At 47.5% G+C, this 21599-nt stretch overlaps 1 protein-coding gene across 4 annotated transcripts in view; it reads right to left on the reverse strand.

Annotated features, from left to right (window-relative positions):
* Positions 1–21599, reverse strand: part of LOC119969087 (cilia- and flagella-associated protein 47-like) — an 868530-nt gene that overhangs the window by 597006 nt on the left and 249925 nt on the right. For all 4 annotated transcript variants that reach the window (XM_038802287.1, XM_038802288.1, XM_038802285.1 and 1 more), the window contains exons 24-26: positions 9831–9931; positions 9550–9712; positions 469–667 (exon numbers count right to left, since the gene is read on the reverse strand). In XM_038802287.1, coding sequence (XP_038658215.1) covers positions 469–667; positions 9550–9712; positions 9831–9931 — 463 coding nt within the window. The remainder of the gene's footprint in view (positions 1–468; positions 668–9549; positions 9713–9830; positions 9932–21599) is intronic.

Consider the following 21599-nt stretch of genomic DNA (forward strand, 5'->3'; position numbering starts at 1 on the left):
CCTCTGTTGAATAACACCTGAAAGGCTCTTATGCTCATCGTAACCACATTCAATAAACAGTTGTAGGTCAGGTGAACTCCATGATATATTTTGGAGTTTTCTAAACTCTGGCCCATAACAAAATTGAATTTTAATCTTCTATTTATTCTTGGACACCGTGGTGTATTTTAACGCTGAAACAATGAATGCTGTCAAAGTACAAAACAAGGTAAACATCTTGTTTAAGAGTTCAGACAACCATCTACCCCGGAGTATTAACTGAATCTCCTGAAAAATGCTCATGGCCCTACTGTTTATCTCCAACATTTCCTGCTTAGATTTCAAATTTCAGTAGATCTTAACTGCTCTATTTCTCTTGAGTCTTTGTTGAGATCAGTTTTTGTGTCATCTGGTGAACTCAATGGTATGACAGCAACACTAATGATGGGAATGATTAGTGCTGAAAGTAAAGTAAATTTAGGTTCAAACCTTTGGTAGTCCAAGCAGGAAATCTGGACTGTCGCTGATATCTCTGTGCCCAGAGGAACTGGGTTTAGGATCACAAAAGGGGGATCGATAAACAATTTGGGCATGTGTATAACGCCAGTCAGAGTAATTACTCGGTATGGGATGCTTCTGTCTTCATTCATAAACATGGGTATTTCAGTCACATATTTGCCTGGGCATCCTGAAAGTATACAAGCAGAGAAATAATTTTTAAATGTCTGCAGATACTTCAAGTACGATGTCCTCAACCATCCCACCCCAACACCATAATCCACAGAGAAAATAGCAAACTTTAAATTAGTATTCAAAATAGAAAGAATTACAGATTAAAAGTTAAACGGCAGCAATAGAGAAAACACTAAGTCAGAATTTTTAAAATCCCCTGCAATTCATTTCAGAGAAATAACTGAACGAAGGTAATCTTACGGATAAAATTTACTTGGATTTTCAAAAAGCATTCTGTAAATCTCCAGATGTGAGTTTTATGAAGCGGATTAAGGCCCTTGAAATTTATGGCAAAGCAATTAGCTGGATTTAAAACACTTGCCAATATAAAGCAGCAGATGATAATAAATGAAAAACTATCTGACAGTGAAACATTGCAGGAATTTAATCTGGATCCGTTGCCGTTCACAGTATTCATAAAAAGTAAAAAACAGGGTAATTTTAGAAGTGTTGTAAAATGTGATTGAAACACAGCTATGTGGTCAGTTTAAAGAAGATTGATTATACTGACATTGAACTCAGTAAATTGGCAAGGAAGCAAAGGATTAACAGTTGCATTTTAAGAATATGGTTATCTTAAGGGCAATTGATTGAAAGTAGAAAGTAGAAATTGGCAAAACAGTATTGAGAACCGAGGATTAGTTTCAAATACCTAGGGCAAAGGTTTATCACCTCTTGTTTTCAGGTGCAGGTTCACAACTCCTGGTATGCCTGTGCCCTGTCCCTTTGAGGCAGGCAGCACACAGGCGTCCTGCTGCCTCCTCATTGGTTTGATTATAGAGGCTGAGCATCAAATGCACTGCTGGCTGGCTACACTCTCAAAGGGGGGGTCTAAAACATATTCCAGCTAATCTGCACCAAAATGGAGATTTTGTACCGGCCTCCCCGAACAGGCGCCGGAACGTGGCGACTACGGGCTTTTCACAGTAACTTCAGCGAAACCTATTTGTGACAATAAGCAATTTTCATTTTCATTTTCACTTAAAAGGGGAGCTCTCACACTCAGTAGAAGGAAACTGCTGTTGTGTCACTGTCACTTACTCCCACATGGAATGATCAGTTCCAGCTCAGTGAGGCGTGAATCTGATGGCAACCGACAATGCTATCCTTGCGCTTGTGCGAGGCTGCAGATCCTGTTGAAGGAGGCGGTACAGTTCAGTCGCCATCTCCTCGAACCTCAGGTCATACAGTAAGAAGTCTTACAACACCAGGTTAAAGTCCAACAGGTTTGTTTCAAATCACTAACTTTCGGAGCACTGCTCCTTCCTCAGGTGAACGAAGAGTAATGTTCCAGAAACATATATATATATAGACAAACTGAAAGATGCAAGACAATGCTTTGAATGCGAGCATTTGCAGGTAATTAAGTCTTTACAGATCCAGAGATAGGGGTAACCCCAGGTTAAAGAGGTGTGAATTGTCTCAAGACAGGACAGTCGGCAGGATTTTGCAAGCCCAGGCAAGATGGTGGGGGATGAATGTAATGCGAAATGATTCCAAGGTCACGGTTGAGGCCATACTCATGTGTGTGGAACTTGACTATACATTTCTGCTCAGCGATTTTGCGTTGTCACGCATCCTGAAGGCCGCCTTGGAGAACGCTTACCCAGAGATCAGAGGCTGAATGCCCTTGACTGCTGAAGTGTTCCCCGACTGGAAGGGAACATTCCTTCCTGGCGATTGTCGTGCGATGTCCACTCATCCATTGTCGCAGTGTCTGCATGGTCTCGCCAACGTACCACGCTTCAGAACATCCTTTCCTGCAGCGTATGAGGTAGACAACGTTGGCCGAGTCGCACGAGTATGTACCACGTACCTGGTGAGTGGTGTTCTCACGTGTAATGGTGGCACCCATGTCAATGATCTGGCATGTCTTGCAGAGATTGCCATGGCAGGGTTGTGTGGTGTTGTGGTCGCTGTTCTGAAAGCTGGGTAGTTTGCTGCAAACAATGGTTTGTTTGAGGTTACGCGGTTGTTTGAAGGCAAGCAGTGGGGGTGTGGGGATGACCTTGGCAAGATGTTCATCTTCATCGATGACGTGTTGAAGCCTGCAAAGAAGATGTTGTAGTTTCTCTGCGCCGGGGAAGTACTGGACGACGAAGTGTACTCTGTCGGTTGTGTCCGTGTTTGTCTTCTGAGGAGGTCAGTGCGGTTTTATGGTGTGGTGTGTTGGAACTGTCGATTGAGGAGTTGAGCGCCATATCCCGTTCGTACAAGGGCATCTTTCAGTGTCTGTAGATGTCTGTTACGCTCCTCCTCGTCTGAGCAGATCCTGTGTATATGAAGGGCTTGTCCATAGGGGATGGCTTCTTTAATGTGTTTAGGGTGGAAGCTGGAGAAGTGGAAAATCATGAGGTTATCCGTGGGCTTGCGGTAAAGCGAAGTGCTGAGGTGACCGTCCTTGATGAAGGTGAGTGTGTCCAAGAATGCAACCGATTCTGGAGAGTAGTCCATGGTGAGTCTGATGGTGGGATGGAGCTTACTGATGTCATCGTGTAGTCGTTTCAGTGATTCTTCGCCATGGGTCCAAAGGAAAAAGATGTCATCGATGTATCTGGTGTATAACGTCGGTTGAAGGTCCTGTGCGGTGAGGAGGTCTTGTTCAAACTTGTGCATGAAGATGTTGGGATATTGAGGTGCGAATTAGGTCCCCATGGCTGTTCCGTGCGTCTGGATGAAGAACTTGTTGTCGAAGGTGAAGACGTTGTGATCAAAGCATTTTCTTGCATCTTTGACTTTGTCTCTATATATGTTTCTGGAACATACCTCTTCATTCATCTGAGGAAGGAGCAGTGCTCCGAAAGCTAGTGTTTGAATCAAACCTGTTGGACATTAACCTGGTGTTGTAAGACTTCTTACTGTGCTCACCCCAATCGAACGCCAGCATCTCCACCTCAAGTCCTATGTCTATGTTCCTGGGTGAGCTGAAGCTTAAGAGGAGTGCTCACGAAAATCTTTGGTGGGTACGGTCTTTTGTAGAGAATCCTCCTTATGTATAGAATTCCTGTCTCTGCACACTCTGCTTCATGTGTCTGCCACATTGCACCCTAGATGCACTGCAACTACAGCTCACATACCTACTGCAGTCATTATGGGGAAGTATCACCAAATCCTCTGCCGTTCCTGTACAGAGGAAGTAAGGACTCAAAGTACCAAATTAGTACACTGAGTTGTAAAATTTTGTATTTTGAGCATAAGAACCCACACTTTATGGCACCAAAGAGATTGGAGGGGTTTGTTTCGATTAGCAGTCTGGTGACCAATGGAGTGGCCAGGGACAGTATTCTGCCTGACAACCAATAGAAATTGGTTCCTGTTAGGTGGAGGTTTGCAGAGTGAATCCAGGAAATGCCACTGGATCCTCAAGGTGGAAGCAGCTCGCTCTCTCTCTGCTCTGCTGTCTACTGTCTGAAGGCAGAAACCTCTTGGCCCTGAAAGAAGCTGTTTCTCTCACTCTCGAATGCTGGCTGCCTGCTATTTCTGTGAAAATCATTACAAGCTGAAAGAAAAGATAATATCCATCTGAAAGCCTAGACTGAAGAAAGAACTAATCGGAAGACATCCATCTGAAACAAAGACTTTTACTTCCATTATTATTCTACACCCTTGTGTGTGTGTATATATATATATATATATATATATTATGGGGTGGGATGAATTAAAAGGGATGAGGGTAGAGATTAGACAGCAGTTAACCAGTTGTATTCCTGGCTATTTAATTATAATTACTGTTAATAATAAAAAGTTAATTGTGTTTAAATTTACAAACCTGGTAACTGCAGTTATTGGGCTGCCGAAGACAGCAGGTACTTTAAATTAAAAGTTAACAAAACAATTAAATTAATTGTAACCATGTTGCGACTCTGGGTCAAGTGGGTTGGAATTGACTGCGCACTGGCCCAGAGTGCCGTAGCAATATTGCTTGTTGGTGAGTTCCTCCTGCAGCTGAATGTGTGTTCAACTGAGACTGAACAGCACAGCGGGACTGGCCATTTGACGCCACTGTTTGCTGACATTGAGAAATCCTGGCACACTCACACTCGGATCCTTTCCAGCATGGGGAATTGGGTATGGACTAGCTGGCCAGATGCAGAGTGACATTTTGTGACTTCAGAGATTCTATAGTGCTAGCACCAGTGGCACAACAGAACCCAATATCACAGCCCAACACTTAAAAGGACAGTGATGCATGGAGGGAGTTCAGAGACTGACAAAAATTGTTCCATAATTTATGGCTCTAAGTTGTGAAAACTGAATCGGTATTAAACTGGTTTTCATTGAAGTAAAAGAAGCTGGTATGGAAAAATGATTCATGCATTTAAAATATTATGGTCACAGATACTCCTAATGGATACAGTGTATTAAACTTAGACAATAATTATATACTATCAAGTACCTGACAGCACAATTTATAATAGCTTGAGAATACATTGCCTGTGTAGCATGCTGAAAATAGCAAACTCTGCTAGAATGTTGAAAGACATTCAATTACGTGCAAGTCAGTATATCCTTTGAAATATCAATGTTTTTTTATTTTTATAAATTTCGAGTATCCAATTCATTTTTTCCAATTAAGGGGCAATTTAGCAAGGCCAATCCTCCTACTTTGCACATCTCTTGGGTTGTGGGGGCAAAACCCACGCAAACACGGGGAGAATGTGTGTGGTGAACCACTGTGTGCACCTGTATTAGGGGATGTAAGGTAGGACCTGCACTACAAGTTCGCCGGTAGCCCCTGCCGGATAGCTCCGCCCACAAGGAGGCGTATAAATATGCGTGTCCTCCTTCTGATCAGCCATTTCGCCACCTGCAGTAGGAGGCCACGCATCTGACTGCAATAAAGCCACAGTTGTACTAATCTGAGTCTTTCGTGCAATTGATCGTGTATCAATTTACTACAGTCAGATGCGTGGCCTCCTACTGCAGCTGGCGCCGCCATCCCCCCCCCCCCCCTCAGTCCACGTGCGGCCCATGGGTGCCACCATCTTGCCCTGCCCCCACAACGTGCGCTCCATGGGCGCCGCCATCTTGTTCCCTACAGGACCCCCGGACACCGCCATCTTGTCTCCCCCACAGGGCTGGAACGCCAGATCTGGGTTGCCGACGCTCTACATCTGAAACTTCGGGCGACCACCCGCAGCTCGCCTCGATGACACTGGACCAGTCTCGTCCTCACAACCTGGCCACCGCTTCGGCGACGGTGAAAATCAACGGCCACGTGACCTCTTGCCTGCTGGACTCCGGGAGCACCAAAAGCTTCATACACCCAGATACGGTAAGGCGCTGCTCCCTCGCAGTCCACCCCGCCAACCAACGGATCTCCCTGGCCTCTGGATCCCACTCTGTCCCGATCCGAGGGTTCTGCATGGTCACTCTCAATGTCCAGGGTGTAGAGTTCAGTGGTTTCCGCCTCTATGTCCTCCCCAACCTCTGCGCTGCACTATTGCTGGGCCTATATTTTCAGTGCAATCTCCAGAGCCTCACCCTCAAATTCGGCGGGCCCCTACCTCCACTCACCGTTTGCAGCCTCGCATCCCACAAGGTTGACCCCCCTCCCTCTTTGCCAATCTAACTGCGAATTGCAAGCCCGTCGCCACCAGGAGCAGACAGTACAGCACCCAGTACAAGACGTTCATCAGATCCGAATTCCAGCGGCTGCTTCGGGAGGGTATCATCGAGGCCAGCAATAGCCCCTGGAGAGCCCAAGTGGTAGTAGTAAAAACGGGTGAGAAACGCAGAATGGTCATGGACTACAGCCAGACCATCAATCGGTACACGCAGCTCGATGCGCACCCCCTCCCATGCATATCTGAGATGCTCAACCAGATTGCGCAGTACCGGGTCTTCTCAACAATTGACCTGAAACCCACCTACCACCAGCTCCCCATTCGTAAATCAGACTGTCCATACACTGCCATCGAGGTGGACGGGCGGCTCTATCAATTCCTTAGGGTTCCCTTCGGCGTCACTAACGGGGTCTCGGTCTTCCAAAGGGAGATGGACCGAATGGTTGACCGATACGGTTTGCGGGCCACGTTTCCGTACCTAGACAATGTTACCATCTGCGACCATGACCAGCAGGACCACAACGCCAACCTCGCTAAATTCCTCCGCACCACCACTCTCCTCAACCTTATGTACAACAAGAAGTGCATGTTCCGCACGACCCGCCTAGCCATCCTTGGCTATGTAGTCCAAAACGGACTTCTGGGGCCCGATCCCGACCCCATACGCCCCCTCATGGAGCTTCCCCTCCCCGCCTGCCTCAAGGCCCTCAAACGCTGCTTGGGGTTCTTCTCCTACTACGCCCAGTGGGTCCCAAACTATGCGGACAAGGCCCGCCCACTCATACAGTCCACTCAATTCCCCCTTGCGGCTGTGGCACAACACGCCTTCGCCCAGATCAGAGCAGACATAGCCAAGGCCGGGATGCACGCAGAGACGAGACACTGCCCTTTCAAGTAGAAAGCGACGCTTCAGATGTTGCCCTCGCCACCACTCTAAACCAGGCAGGCAGACCCGTGGCATTCTTTTCCTGCACCCTTCATGCCTCTGAAATTCGGCACTCATCCGTCGAAAAAGAGGCCCAAGCTATCATTGAAGCTGTGCGGCATTGGAGGCATTACCTGGCTGGCAGGAGATTCACTCTCCTCACTGACCAACGGTCGGTAGCCTTCATGTTCAACAAGACGCAGCGGGGCAAGATCAAAAATGATAAAATCTTGCGGTGGAGAATCGAGCTCTCCACTATAATTACGAAATTTTGTATCGCCCCAGCAAACTCAATGAGCCCCCCGCGCCCTTTCCCGAGGTACATGTGCCAGCGCACAAGTAGACCAACTCCGGGCCCTACACGACAGCCTTTGTCACCCGGGGGCACACGACTGTACCACCTCGTCAAGGCTCTCAACCTGCCCTACTCCGTCGAGGAAGTACGGACAGTCACCAGGGACTGCCAGGTCTGTGCGGAGTGCAAGCCGCACTTCTACCGGTCAGACCGCGCGTGCCTGGTGAAAGCCTCCCGCCCCTTTGAACGCCTCAGCGTGGATTTCAAAGGGCCCCTCCCCTCCACTGACCGCAACACATATATCCTCAGTGTGGTCGATGAGTTCTCCAGATTCCCTTTCGCCATCCCATGCCCCGATATGACGTCTGCCACCGTCATCAAGGCCCTCAACACAATCTTCGCTTTGTTCGGATTCGCGTCTACATCAACAGTGACAAGGGATCCTCATTCATGAGCGATGAGCTGCGTCAGTTCCTGCTCAGCAGGGGTATCGCCTCCATCAGGACGACCAGCTACAACCCCCGGGGAAACGGGCAGGTAGAGAGGGAGAACGGAACGGTTTGGAAGGCAGTCCAGCTGGCCCTAGGGTCCAGGAACCTCCCAGCCTCTCGCTGGCAGGAGGTCCTCCTTGATGCACTACACTCCATTCGGTCACTGCTGTGCACCGCCACAAATAACACACCCCATGATCGTGTTTTCACCTTCCCTAGGAAGTCCACATCCGGGGTGTCGCTCCCGACTTGACTCGCAGCTCCAGGACCGGTCCTTCTACGTAGGCACGTCCGACTCCACAAGGCAGACCCCTTGGTGGACAGGGTTCACTTGCTCCATGCCAACCCCCAGTATGCCTACGTGGAGTTCCCCAACGGCCGCCAAGATACTGTCTCCCTCAGGGACCTGTCTCCCTCAGGTTCCACTCCAACACACTCCCCCACCCACACGCCACCCTCCCCTCCTCCGGCGCTCTCAACATTAACCCCACCAGGTCCATCCCTCCTTCCCCCACCCACGCAAGAGGACGAGGAAGATTTTGGCACACTCCCGGGGTCATCTGACTACTGGCCAACACCAACACCGCCAGCACCGACGTCGGCGACACCAGCACCACCAGCACCGACATCGCCGCAGCCGTTACGTCGCTCCCAGTGAACCATCAAAGCACTGGATCGACTTAACCTCTGACGGGCACCGGACCATCAAAATGGACATTTTTTTCCCTCCCCACTGTAATTAATTTGCAACATTGTATATAATTCCACGCCATCCCCGCCGGACTCATTTTTAACAGGAGGTGAATGTGGTGAACCACTATGCACCTGTATTAGGGGATGTAAGGTATGACCTGCACTACAGGTTTGCCGGTAGCCCCTGCCGGCTAGCTCCGCCCATAAGGAGCCATATAAATATGCGTGTCCTCCTTCTGATCAGCTATTTCGCCAGCTGCAGTAGGAGGCCACACATCTGACTGTAATAAAGCCACAGTTGTACTAATCTGAGTCTTTCGTGCAATTGATCGTGCATCAATGTGCAAACTCCACACGGACAGTGACCCAGAGCCGGGATCGCACCTGGGACCTCCGCGCTGAGGCAGCAGTGCTACCCACTGCGCCACCGTGCTGCCGTCTTGTAATATCAATGTTCGGTACAATAGAGTTCCAGACTAATGATGCCATTGTTGTCTTCACTCCCAAATACTATTTTATACTGAGAATTTACTCTGTTGAATTGTTCTTGTATAATATTTCACAGTTTTTGTTAAATAAACAAATTTCTGGACCAATAAACAAATTTCTAGACCAATACAACAACAAGCATTATAAGGACCATTATGGTTAATTCAAAATCAAATCTATGGTTATTCTCAAGATAAGTAAAATATAATAAAGATACCATAATTGATGACGAATTCACATGCAATGAAACTACTTCTGAAATTATTTTAGATGGTTCTGAAAGAGAATTAATCCTTTAAAACAGGTCAGAATCTGAATATATTATATTAGATAGCTACTAAAGAAAACTTTTAAACTAATCTTACTGTAAACACTCACGTGGACAAAAACCAACTGTAATGCCGTGCGTTTCCTCTGGTTTAAGACTTCCATTGTAGTTAAAGATTCTGAAAGTGCCGTCTTCAAGGGCTGAGTTTTCTTGACTATTCAAATCCAACATCCACTTGATCTCTTTGTTGGAAATGTTCCGTATCTCAACTTTCTACAAAATTTTAAAAATACTATGTTTCTAAAAATAGAGCAAAGTGTGTGCCACTTCATGATTATGAAAGTGAAGAATGCATGCGGAAGATATTGAGAGTAATTGTGATGCGTAGTACCTTTACAAATGGATCTGCTACAATAGAACCTAAATCATTGTATCCTGGTAGAAGAGAGAAATCCACCTTGGTAGTTGAGACTTCAAGTGGCGGACTAAGTGCTGAAAGATGAAAGTTAATTTTACCAGTTAATCACCATTTTGTTGCAAAGAAAGAAAATCAATTTAGCATTTTAATGAATGCAAAGTGAATGTAAAAAGTAAATTTATGAAAGTAAAGTGAATATATAAAAAGAAAAAAGTTAAATAAATAACAACACTCATTAAATAAATTAAATATACAATATGTGGATCAGGAAAGTTCCAGATTTGATTCTCAGTCTACACTGAATAGTTACAAGCTGAAATACAGATAATTGGGATAGATTTTAAAATAGCACAGATTTTCTGAATATTTAACTTTTTCACCTTGATTTCATCGGAGTAATGAATCCTACTTTTACTTTTTATATTAATTATTTAATTTTACTTTGAACATATATACATTTTTACATACACATTTATAATTATTGTATAATTTGTTACATGGTGTTTACAGGGATATAGTTTCAAACTGACAGAATGTTACTACATTGGTTTGGGAGGGTAGTCAATATATTGTACACAGAGAAAATGGTAAACTAATTGGTGCTCAGGATAACTTGCCCAAGAGGAAATCCAGAATGTTTTTTGGTTAGAAACCCCTCCCTCGGATCCTTCCCTAGGAAGGACAAATCCAAGCCCCTCCACATGATTAGATGACAGAAAGTCATTCTCAGATATGTGACTTTACAGCATGCAATAGAAAGCCGTTAAAGCCACAGTAAATCAAATTGAGTAGGACTTTCTCAGATCCACCTGTAATGTTGCTCTTTTCTTTCAGGTATTGCACAAGGCACTACTTAACATCTTGTCAAGGGTCATTAGTTGACTGGCATTTGAAACAACTCCAAATTGAAGACTGAACACACAATCAACATTAGCCCACTCATGCTCGAGTAAGTCACCTTTGCTGTTCTCTTTATATCAAATTTGGATGTTGTGTATTTTAAGACACCCACTGGAAAGTCAGCCCGGAACTCCGATTGGCAGCCCATAGGCAAATTTTGCAATCCTGAGTGAGAGAACATTCATGAGACGTCTCACTGGTGAACCTTCTGCGGCTGTAAGAACCAGGCTAGTAGGTGTAGCTTACACCATCACCTCCACTTTCTCCCACAAGTCACAAACTGTCGTTGCTTGTCTGACATACAGCAATGGATGAACAGAAAATTCCCTAATTTAAATAATGGCCAGACTTAAGACTGAAGGGGTTTGGTCAGAGTAGATAAGGAGACACTGTTCCCAGTCAAGAAAGGATCGAGAACGAAAGGGTACAGATTTAAACTGATGAGTGAAAGAAGCAAAAGTGGCATGAGGAAAAGCTTTTTTCAAGCAGTGAGTGGTTAGGGTGTGAAATGCACTACCTGAGTGTGTGGTGGAGGTAGGTTCAATTGAAGCATTCAAAAGAGAATTAAATTGTAATCTGAAAATAAAGAATGTGCAGGGCTACGGGGAGAATGCAGAGGAATGGCACTGGTTGGGCTGCTCAATCGGAGAGCTTGTGCAGACTCAATGGGCCAAATTACCTCCTTCGGTTCTGTAACAATTTTGTGATTCTGCAATTAATATCAGAGAAAATGTACTGGAAAACTCAAAGGACTAATATCTGACAAAGTCTCAGGTAATGATGGTCTATATCCTAGAATTCTAAAAGAGATAGCTAAAGAGATAGTGAAATTGCCGGCAATAGATTTTCCAAAATTCCCTAGATTCTGGAATGTTCCCAATGGATTGGAAGTAAGCAAATGCAACACCACTATTCAAAAAAAGGAGGGCAAACCCAACGGAATGCGGATCATACAGACACATTTCGCTGCCAATGTGGACGTGAAGAAACTTGCAAAAGTCCTGGCCAAGAGACTGGCGAACTGTGTACCAGAAGTGGTCACAGAGGACCAGACAGGCTTTGTGAAAGGTAGGCAGCTAACTGTGAACATCAGGCGGCGGCTGAATGTGATACTGACCCTATCCGGGGAGAGAACACCAGAGATGATCGTGTCCCTGGATGCAGAAAAGGCTTTTGACAGTCGAGTCGAAGTACCTCATGAGCGGTCTGGGCTAGAGACAAGGTTCACGTCATGGGAGAAACTCCTGTACAACGCCCCGCCCAAGGTGAGCATTTGGACCAGCACCACCAGCGCTAAGTACTTCTAGTTGCACAGACGCACAAGGCAGGAATGCCCACTGTTCCCGCTCCTGTTCGCCTTGGCAATGGAGCCACTGGCGATCGCCTTGTGAGAGGCAGAAGGCTGGAAGGGAATCCGAAGAGGAGGCAGAGCACAGAGTCTCAGTCTCTGATGATAACATGTTTCTCTACATCTTAGACCCACAAAACGGCATGAGAGAAATCACAAAGCTCCTGGGAAAGTTTGGAGCCTTCTCGGGCTACAAACTCAACCTGGGCAAGAGCACCTATTCCCGTGAGAATAGTCTGAACCCGAGCGGGGAGGGGCAGAGCTGGATGGTCTACCATTTAAAGTAGCCTGAAGCAAATTCCGCTACTTGAGGATCCGATGTAGCCATCTGAGATGGCCATCTGCAAAGGACCATGGGAATTGTGGCCAACCCAGGACTCAGACAGATACGTGTGTGTATTTGCAACACAGGTAGCTAGACCAGATCAAAACCCCCGCTTATTTGCATTGTAATGGCCCATTTCCCCAGAACAATAGAACTGCACTCAAGAAACCAATACAGGCACAGATTGATCGTGCCAGCCCCCTTTACTCAGAGAGTCCAACTGCCAAGGTCAATGACCGCTAAGGACCCGCCCAGCCAACAAGGCACCCGCCCCTATATTGGCCAAAATTCGAAGGCAGTGATCGAAGCCTGTCAAATTATTGGGTCCAAGATTAAGGACTGCCCCAAAGAGCGCAAAACTCAGAAGGGTAAAAAGAGGACAGAGTCATGTGTTCAGCCTCTTTTGGACCCGGCCTGTACCAGCCTCTTTTGGATCCGGCCTATGTCAGCCCAACTGCAGCACAACGACCATGCAGCCAAGTTCAAGACCAACGATCGCTACTTGATGGATGAGCCCAGCAGAGACAGAGCCACTTCTTCAGACCAGCCACATGATCAAGATAAAGGCCTTATCCACTTGCACAGTGCCGGTTCCCTGAAGTTAAATATAGGTTATTGTAGTTGATAGGTATAGTTTAATTTGTAGTATATTGTACTTGCATGTCGAAGTAACCCTTGTGTGTAAATAAACCATCTTTGAACTTGAACTGACTAACTGGTTGTGTGGTCATTTGACCGATATACGGGAAAGCCTTGTAGTTCAGTAAGAGAAATAGGAACACCCACAGTATTGGTGACTCTGTTGGGACATAACATCAGATATCATAAAAAGAGCCTCAGTATCACATTGCCGACTCTAAAGAGCAACATTATTGGTGATGCTAGTGGGATAGTATCCTGATTGGCAACACCAGATAGCCCATGACTGGACACAGATCCACAAGTGGAACCTGACCAATGCACCTGACCATGCACAGAAGCACAGTGGGTCGCACTGTTGCTTCACAGCTTCAGGGTCCCAGGTCCCCGGTTCAATTTCCGGCTTAGGTCACTGTCTGTGTGGAATCTGCACGTTTTCCCTGTGTCTGCATGGGTTTCCTCCAGGTGCTCTGGTTTCCTCCCACAAGTCCCAAAAGATGTGCTATTAGGTGATTTGGACATTCTGATTTCTCACTCCGTGTACCCGAACAGGCACCAGAATGTGGCGACTCGGGGCTTTTCACAGTAACTTCATTTGAAGCCTACTTGTGGCACTAAGCAATTTCTTCTTCTTCTTCAAGATGGTGGACACGGCTGCACCCATCCTATTAGAAACACTGGCTGGGGTCTTGGCACAGGAATTGGAGACATCTGGCAGCAGATGAATGGTCAATTTGAGCAACAAGGGAAGGAAATTCAAGAGTTATTTAAAGCCACCATCGAGGAGGCATTGAACCCATATGGGAACAGCTGGGCAAGATTGCCAAAGTTGTAAAGGAGCAAGGGGAGATGATAAAGGTAATGGAGGAGGCCTTGTCAAGGCACGGTGATCAGCTTGCCTCGTTGGAAGTTGAGATGTTGCTCATGGCAGACAAGAATAAGGTCCTGAAGGCCAAAGTTGAACATTTGGAGAACAGGTTGAGATGCATGAACCAGAGAGTGGTGGGCTTGCCGGAGATGAGGAGAGCCTGAGACCAACTGAGTATTTTTCAGAAATTACCTCTCAATTGGTGGGTGTGGATGAGTGTTCTCCACTCTGAAATTGGACAGGGCACATCAGGCTCTGCGGCAGAAGCTGTGGCCGAACGGGCCGCCACGGGCAGTGATCATCTGATTTCACAGTTACCAGAAGAAGAAACAGGTCCTGGAGTGGGCCAAGGAGAGTCGGAACATTGATTGGGACAGGCACACGGTGCGCATCTATCAGGTATTGGCACCGAACTGGTGAAATAGCGGGCAGCCTTCAATAATGTGTAGGCGGTGCTGTACCAAAAGAGTGTACGGTTCGGGGATTGATGCAATGAGGCTGAGAGTCACACTGGACTCGAAGGATGATTATTTCGACACACCAGAGCAGGCTCAGCCCTTCATCAAGGGCAAAGAACTGTGAGTTGTTTTCAGATTTTTTGCATGTGAATGTTGGGTTGGGGTGACTGCAAATATTGCAAGATAATGTGTTATATTTTGCTCTTCTTTTTCTTGGACGTTGGTGGGTGGAATTTTTCTGGAGGAAAGGGTGATGGGGGATGGGAGAGTGGAGGGATTGATATGGTCATTGGAGGGCAAGAGAAGCATAATGAGAATGCTGGGATTGGGACAAGGGATTAGGGAGTATGGGCTTGGGGGATAGGGCTATAGGCCTTTGTTTTGGTCGTTTATGGAAGGGACCTGGTGGGGGGAGAGACACTTTACTAACACTAAAAGGTAGGCTAGTGAATGGGAGTGGTGTGGGGAAGGGGCTGCGACTTGTTGGACCAGTTTGGCAAGGCTCAATGAACATACAACATAGAAAGTACAGCACAGAACAGGCCCTTCGGCCATCAATGTTGTGCCGAGCATTGAGTCCAGAATGTTTGTTTGGGAGCGGGAAGGGGTTAGTTGAGGTGACACGCAGTCTTCTGGCTTGGGAGGGCAGGGGTGGGGGGGGGGGGGGTGTTAAGAAGCTAACAGTGACGAGGGGATTTTCTTTGTCTCACCCATCGGGTGGGGCAGGTGGCCATCCTAGGTGGGCCTGGGGCCTAGAAACCAGTGGTGAAGGTATTACGGTGGTTAATGGTTGCCTCAAGATTGAGTGGGGTGAGAGGCCATCGGCAAAGTTAGTCAGGGTTCACTGGGTGGAGATCTCAACCAATAACAAGTTTGGTTTGTAGCCACCTAAGATGGACACTGGGCTACCAAAATGGAGAACTGCTAAGGCTGCAGGGAGAAAACAGCCTTAGCAGGACAAGCAGTTTGCAGAAGGCTAATTAGCATTCTGCACGTACAAAACCAGTTTATGGCCAGGTGCAAGATCTCAACCAAAGGTGTAAATGGCAACAACGCTTTGCATAGTAATGAGGCGATCCAGATCTGGGCCCACACAATAGAAACATTTGAGTTTGAATGGATACTTTGAGTGGACGCCCAGACGAAACGGCACCAGAAGTATCCATCACAAAAGACCCTAGAGACCGCCCCACCCATCGAGAAGAGACCCTCAGATTGGGGGATTTGTAAGATATCGATTGGGAAATGGCCCAATCGATACATGGCAGGTAAAGGCCCGCCCCGAAGAGGCACGGACATTGGGGGACCTATAAAGGTAGACCCCGCACATGGTTCTGTCTGTTGTGCTCCGGCTCGGACTGCTGTTGACTCCGGCCCAGATCTGCTGTTTTTGCTCCGGCTCCGCTTCTGACTCCGACTCCAGCCTCCAGATCCTGTCTTCCATCACCAGCCGTTGAGCACCAGCCATCGTTCAGTAAGTGCCAAAACGACGCTCGCTACGTGACCCCGGCATTACCTATACTCTAGCCGACTATTAGAGAACAGAAGGTGCAGTCCAGAAAGGAACAAAGGCCTTGTCCCCTGACCTTGCTGGTTCCTACTTAGATAAGTATTTAGTCGTTTAATAGTAGAAATAAGTATTAGTCTTTAGCGTATGCATGCGTATTTATTATATTTGTATAATAAATATCAATCGTTTTAACTTACTAATCGGTGTATAGTTTTATTGCTTTGAACCTGACCTTGAAATACTTGTGAGGTGTCTAAATACGGCACCTGGCGACTCCGAGCTGAAATTACATACACAGAGCTGTAGTAGTGTTAAGCACACGGCCTTTAAACGGAGGCGTGTTAATACACTCCAATAAACGCGTAATACACTCAAGTAAAACGTGCAACAGGTTCTGGGCGGAGAGGGACATAGCTGATCAGGGTGGACGGTGTGCGATGGTGGGAGAGGGGAGGTCGGTGGTTCTCGTGAATGCGTACGCCACAAATTGGGACGATGTACCGTTTATGAAACAGTTGCTGACTACAATGCTGGATTTGGATACCCACCAATTGATTTTGGGGGTGTGATGCAAATTGCGTGCTGGACCCGAAGGTGGATTGCTCCAGGCCAAAATCGTTGGTCCTGGCTCAGATGGTGAAGGTAATCTCTGCATTTACGAAGGAGATGGGAGGGGCAGCTCCATGGTGGTTTACGCATCCTGGGGAGATGGAGTTCTTGTTTTTCTCTTCGGTACACAAGGAGTCAGACCCTTCCTGCTAGGGTGGGGGACGAATTGCAGGAGGATCTGGAGGCACCATTGGACCTGGAGGAGATTCGGATAGCATTGAAGCAAGTGCAAGCAGGGAAGCAGTGTGATGCAAATTGCGTGCTGGACCCGAAGGTGGATTGCTCCAGGCCAAAATCGTTGGTCCTGGCTCAGATGGTGATGGTATTCTCTGCATTTACAGAGGAGATGGGAGGGGCAGCTCGGTACACAAGGAGTCAGACTCTTCCTGCTAGGGTGAAGGAGGCTGTGTACTCGCCCCACAGATCATGTCAGATCATGCCCCACATTGGGTGGGCCTGGTGTTGGAGGTCGGCCGGGAGCGTCGTAAGGGGTGGCAATTAGACGTAGGGCTGCTGTTGGATTGGGGTTCTGTGTGAGGATTTGGAGGGGCCATATGGGAGTATGTGGAACATAATGATAATGAGGAGGTTTCCCCCTCAATTTTGGGGGAGGCACTGAAGGTGGTGATCAAGGGAGAGATCATAGCATTTAAGGCACATGTGGATAGGGAGGCGTGACAGAAACTGGTGGATGAGATTCCAGGGGTTGATCATAGGTATGCGAGGGACCTCATCCCGGAGCTTTTGGCGTGCAGGAAAAAAGTGCAAATGCAGTTTGACTTCCTGTCCATGGACATGGCGGTGTGGCAATTTAGGCAGATGAAAGGGACAGTGTATGAGTATGGGGAGAATTCCAGCCGACTCTTGGCTCACCAATTAAGACGGCAGGAGACAGACAATAAGATTGTTCAGGTTAGGGATTTGGAGGAAAGGCTGGTCTCCACCCCAGAGAAGATGAATGGAGTGTTTATGGCCTTTTATGAGAGGTTGCATAGGTCGGATCCGCCGGAGACAAACGAGGAATGGCAGAGTTCCTGGGGGAAATGGAGTTTCCCGAAGGTGGGGGACGAATTGCAGGAGGATCTGGAGGCACCATTGGGCCTGGAGGAGATTCGGATAGCGTTGAAGCACGTGCAGGCAGGGAAGGCGCCGGGGCCAGATGTGTTCATGGTGGAATTTTGTAACAAGATGGAGTTCTTATTTTTAGATCAGTTGGGTCCGGTGTGGCTGGGCATGTTTAAGGACTCTTTGGCAAGGGGCAACCTCCCAGAGTCATTGGGGCAGGCCTCCATCTCACTACTCCTGAAAAAGCTTAAGAACCCCACAGAGTGGGCCGTATTGCCAGATTTCCCTGTTAAATGTAGATGGCAAGTTATTGGCCAAGGTATTGGGATTGAGGAGCCTTGCCTCCTGCAGGTGTTAGTTGTGGTAGTATGACTAGAGGTACTACGGTACCTGGGAGTGTGAGCTGCTATTGGTGGAGAAGACTCGCTGCCCATTGGCCCAAGTGTTGCTTTCTCATTGGTCAAGACGAAGGTAGCTCTGCCCGCGAGGCGGAGTATAAGAACCCGTGTTCCCCAGCAGCCATCGTTCTTTCTGTACTCAAGCTGCTGTGCACACTTCTTGTAGATTAACGCCTTCGATTCGGACTACTCCTTCGTTTCTGTGGTTGTTGATGGCACATCATTAGTGGAAGATCAGACAGGGTTTGTGAAGGGCCAGAAGTTGTCATTGAATGTCTGTCAGTTGCTGAATGTGGAGCTCACCCTTGCAGCCCGGCAGGTACCGCAGATAATTGTATCATTGGATGCGGAGAAGGCATTCGACCGGCGGAGTGGGGTACCTTTTTGCGGTGTTGGAGAAGTTTGGGTTTGGTCCTGGTTAGTGTGGTGGGTGTGGTTGCTGTATCCAGTCCCATTTGCTACTGTTTTCATCAACACCATGAGCTCTGGGTCCTTTTGGTTGCATCAGGGCACGAGGCGGGGGTGTCTGATGTCTGCTTTGTTAGTTGAGTTGGTAATTGAGCCATTGGCCATTGTTTTGTGGGCATCATTAGAGGTGAGGGGGAACATAGGGTGTCATTATGTGCTGATGATTTGCTGCTGTACATTAGGGACCCAGGATTGTCTATAAAAAATATTATTGGTATTTTGCAGCACTTCGGTGCCATCTCCAGTTACAAGTTGAACATGGGGAAGAGTGAAGATTTTGAGGTCAGTGCATCAGGGAGGGAAGCCGGATTTTGGGGGGGGGGGTTACCGTTTCGATTGGCGGGGACTAGTTTTCGATATCTAAGGGTCCAGGTGGTGAGGATTAGAAGTGGCTTCGGAGGTTGAGTTATACAAGTCTGGTGAGTAGAGTCGAGGCAGACTTGCAGAGGTGGGATAGTCTCCCGTTATTGTTGACGGGCCGGGTCCAATATGTTAGGATGAACATCATGCTGAGGTTTCTATTTTTATTTCAGCGTCTTGGGTGTTCCAGCCCAAGTCGTTTTTCCAAAGGGCCAAGTGGCTTATTTCCAGTTTTATTTGGGCGGTAAGGCCCTGAGCATTCGGAGGTGGGTGCTTCAGATGGAGAGACAGTCAGGGGATCTCGCGTTGCCAAATTTGCTGTGGTATTACTAGGCAGCGGAGAAGATGTTGGGGTGATGCGGGGACCCGGGGGCTCTCTGGGTTCAGATGGAGTCGGGTGAGTTAGGGGTACAGGTTTGCGGGCATTGGTAACATCGCCACGACAGTTGACATCAGGCAAGGTACTCAACAAACCCAGTGGTTGTGTCCACATTAAAAATCTGGAGGCAATTCCGCCAGTGTTTTAAGTTGAGGGCGGCTTCAAGGTTGGGTTCCATTTATGTGAACCAACTGTATGAGCCGCCATGGCTAGATGTCACATTTGGTGCAGGGAGAGTGAGCAGGGGCTGGAGAGAATGGGGGATTTATTTCTGAAGGGGCGGTTTGCCAGCCTGGAGGTGCTAAAGGAGAAATTTGGGCTGTTACACTCGAACATGTTTAGGCACTCCAGGTGCAGAGCTTTGTTAAGAGTTTCTTTTTTTAATTTCCCGGGGTGCCGCCATCATCCTTATTGAAGCAGGTACTCTCCTGTTCGGGGGTCGGAGGAGGGCAGTACGTCCGGCGTTTACGAGCGGATCGTAGGGGAAGAGTCGAGTTCAGTGGAGGGGGCGAAAGGTAAATGGGTGGAGGATTTGGGGCCAACACTGGAGGAGGGGTGTGGAGTGAGGGGCTGCAGAGGGTGAATACTACATCGTCATGTGCAAGACAGAGCCTTATACAGCTAAAGGTAGTGTTTCGAGCTCACTTCACTAAAGGATGAGTCTTTTTTTGAGGAGGTGGAGGATAGGGGTGAGCACTGTTCAAGAGGCCCATCACCACATGTACATGCTTTGGTCCCATTCTAAGCTGGTGGCTTTCTGGAGGTCCTTTATCAACACCATGTCAGCGATCCTAAATGTTGAGCTGGAGCCCTGCCCTCTGTGGCTGTTTTTGGGGTTTCGGATGTGCCAAAGCTTCGGATGGCTGTGGGGGCAGAGGTGGTAAATAAGTAGGAGAGGTTATTATCTTTTTTTTTTGAAGGTTGGAAGGCTGTGGTGTGCTTTGTTTGGGATTTGTGTTTGGATAAGGGTTTTTGTTTGTATGTTTTGTCATTTTGCATATTCATAAAAGGAACATAAGGGATATGGAGTATAAGAATTAAGAAATTTTGCTACAATTGTCCAGGGCTTTGGTGAGGACGCATCTGAACTACTGGGTGGGATCTACTGATCGCGTTGCACCCGAAAAGCAGACAGTGCAACATGACCAGTAGGTTCCAAGAGATCACAATTCCAGGATCTACACGACACACAATGCTTTGTGAGCTCTAACACAATCTCACGACACATGGCGATGTGAATCCCACCCATCTTGGGTGGGATCTCTTTCTGGCAAATTTGTATATTAGAGTGAGACGGCTAGTCTCACACTAATATGTGTTCCCGAAATCTAACCAAGGTGTAGGATCTAATTCCCTCCCCTTGGAGATCTCGGACAAGTGCCGTTCAGTGTTAGTCTCCACAATGGGGACCAGACGGGATGGCATTCGTGGGGGTCTCCCAAGAGTTTGTGCATGCTCTGGGCAGGGTGGTACCCTGGCACTGATGGCAGCACCTGGCTATCCTCACAGTGCCAGCCTTGCACTGCCAAGTTGGAAGCTGGCATTTTTTGCGCGGCAGTGATTGTGCTGGGGGTGCCTTACATGAGTGTGGGCGGGAGTGCAGGGGAGCCGGGGACCCCCTTATAACGAGTTGGCACCTAGGGGAGATCGGGGGTCGCATCGGGGGCTCAAGAGATCGGGACGCCATTTATAAATGGCATCCTGATCTCTCGCTGCACTGAGGAGTTTCGACGAGCGGAGCTCCTCTGCAGAAAATGGGCTAAGTGCGTTTTTTGCACTTAGGGAGTTTCCCTGCACTCTGAGCGCTGGGGGATACCCTGTTAATCTTGCGCTACGGGACTCTGCCCCCATTCGGGTAGATCATTGTGTGCAGTTTTGGTCTCCTTACTTCAGGAGGGATAATCTTGTATTGGAGGCAGTTCAGCGAAGGTTCACTACATTGGACCCGAGGATGTGAGGGTTGTCCTGTATTGGGAGGCTGATTAAACTGGGTCTATATTTTCTAGAGTTGAGAAGAATGAAAGGTGACATAATTGAAACATTCAATATTATGAAGGGGCATGAAAGGGTAGGCACTGAGATGTTGTTCACCCTGGTTGGGAATCTAGAACAAGAGGGGTATTGTTTTGGTAAAAGGGATAAGCATTGAGGACTAAGATGAGAACATTTCTTCACTCAAAAGTTTGGAATCCTTTCCCACAGTGGGTTTTGAAAGCCCCATCATTGAATCTATTTGAGGCTGAGACAGATTTTTGATCTCCAAGGAAAATGGGGAATGATTGGGAAAGTGGACACGGCCAAGATCAGCTGTGATAATTTGAATGGCAGAGCAGACTCAATGGGCCAAATGGTCTTCTCCTATTTCACATATTATGTTTGTTTGTCTCACATATACAAGATCCTGGCCAACTCAAG

The sequence above is a fragment of the Scyliorhinus canicula genome, chromosome 7 (assembly GCF_902713615.1).
Source record: "Scyliorhinus canicula chromosome 7, sScyCan1.1, whole genome shotgun sequence".
Taxonomy (NCBI): domain Eukaryota; kingdom Metazoa; phylum Chordata; class Chondrichthyes; order Carcharhiniformes; family Scyliorhinidae; genus Scyliorhinus; species Scyliorhinus canicula.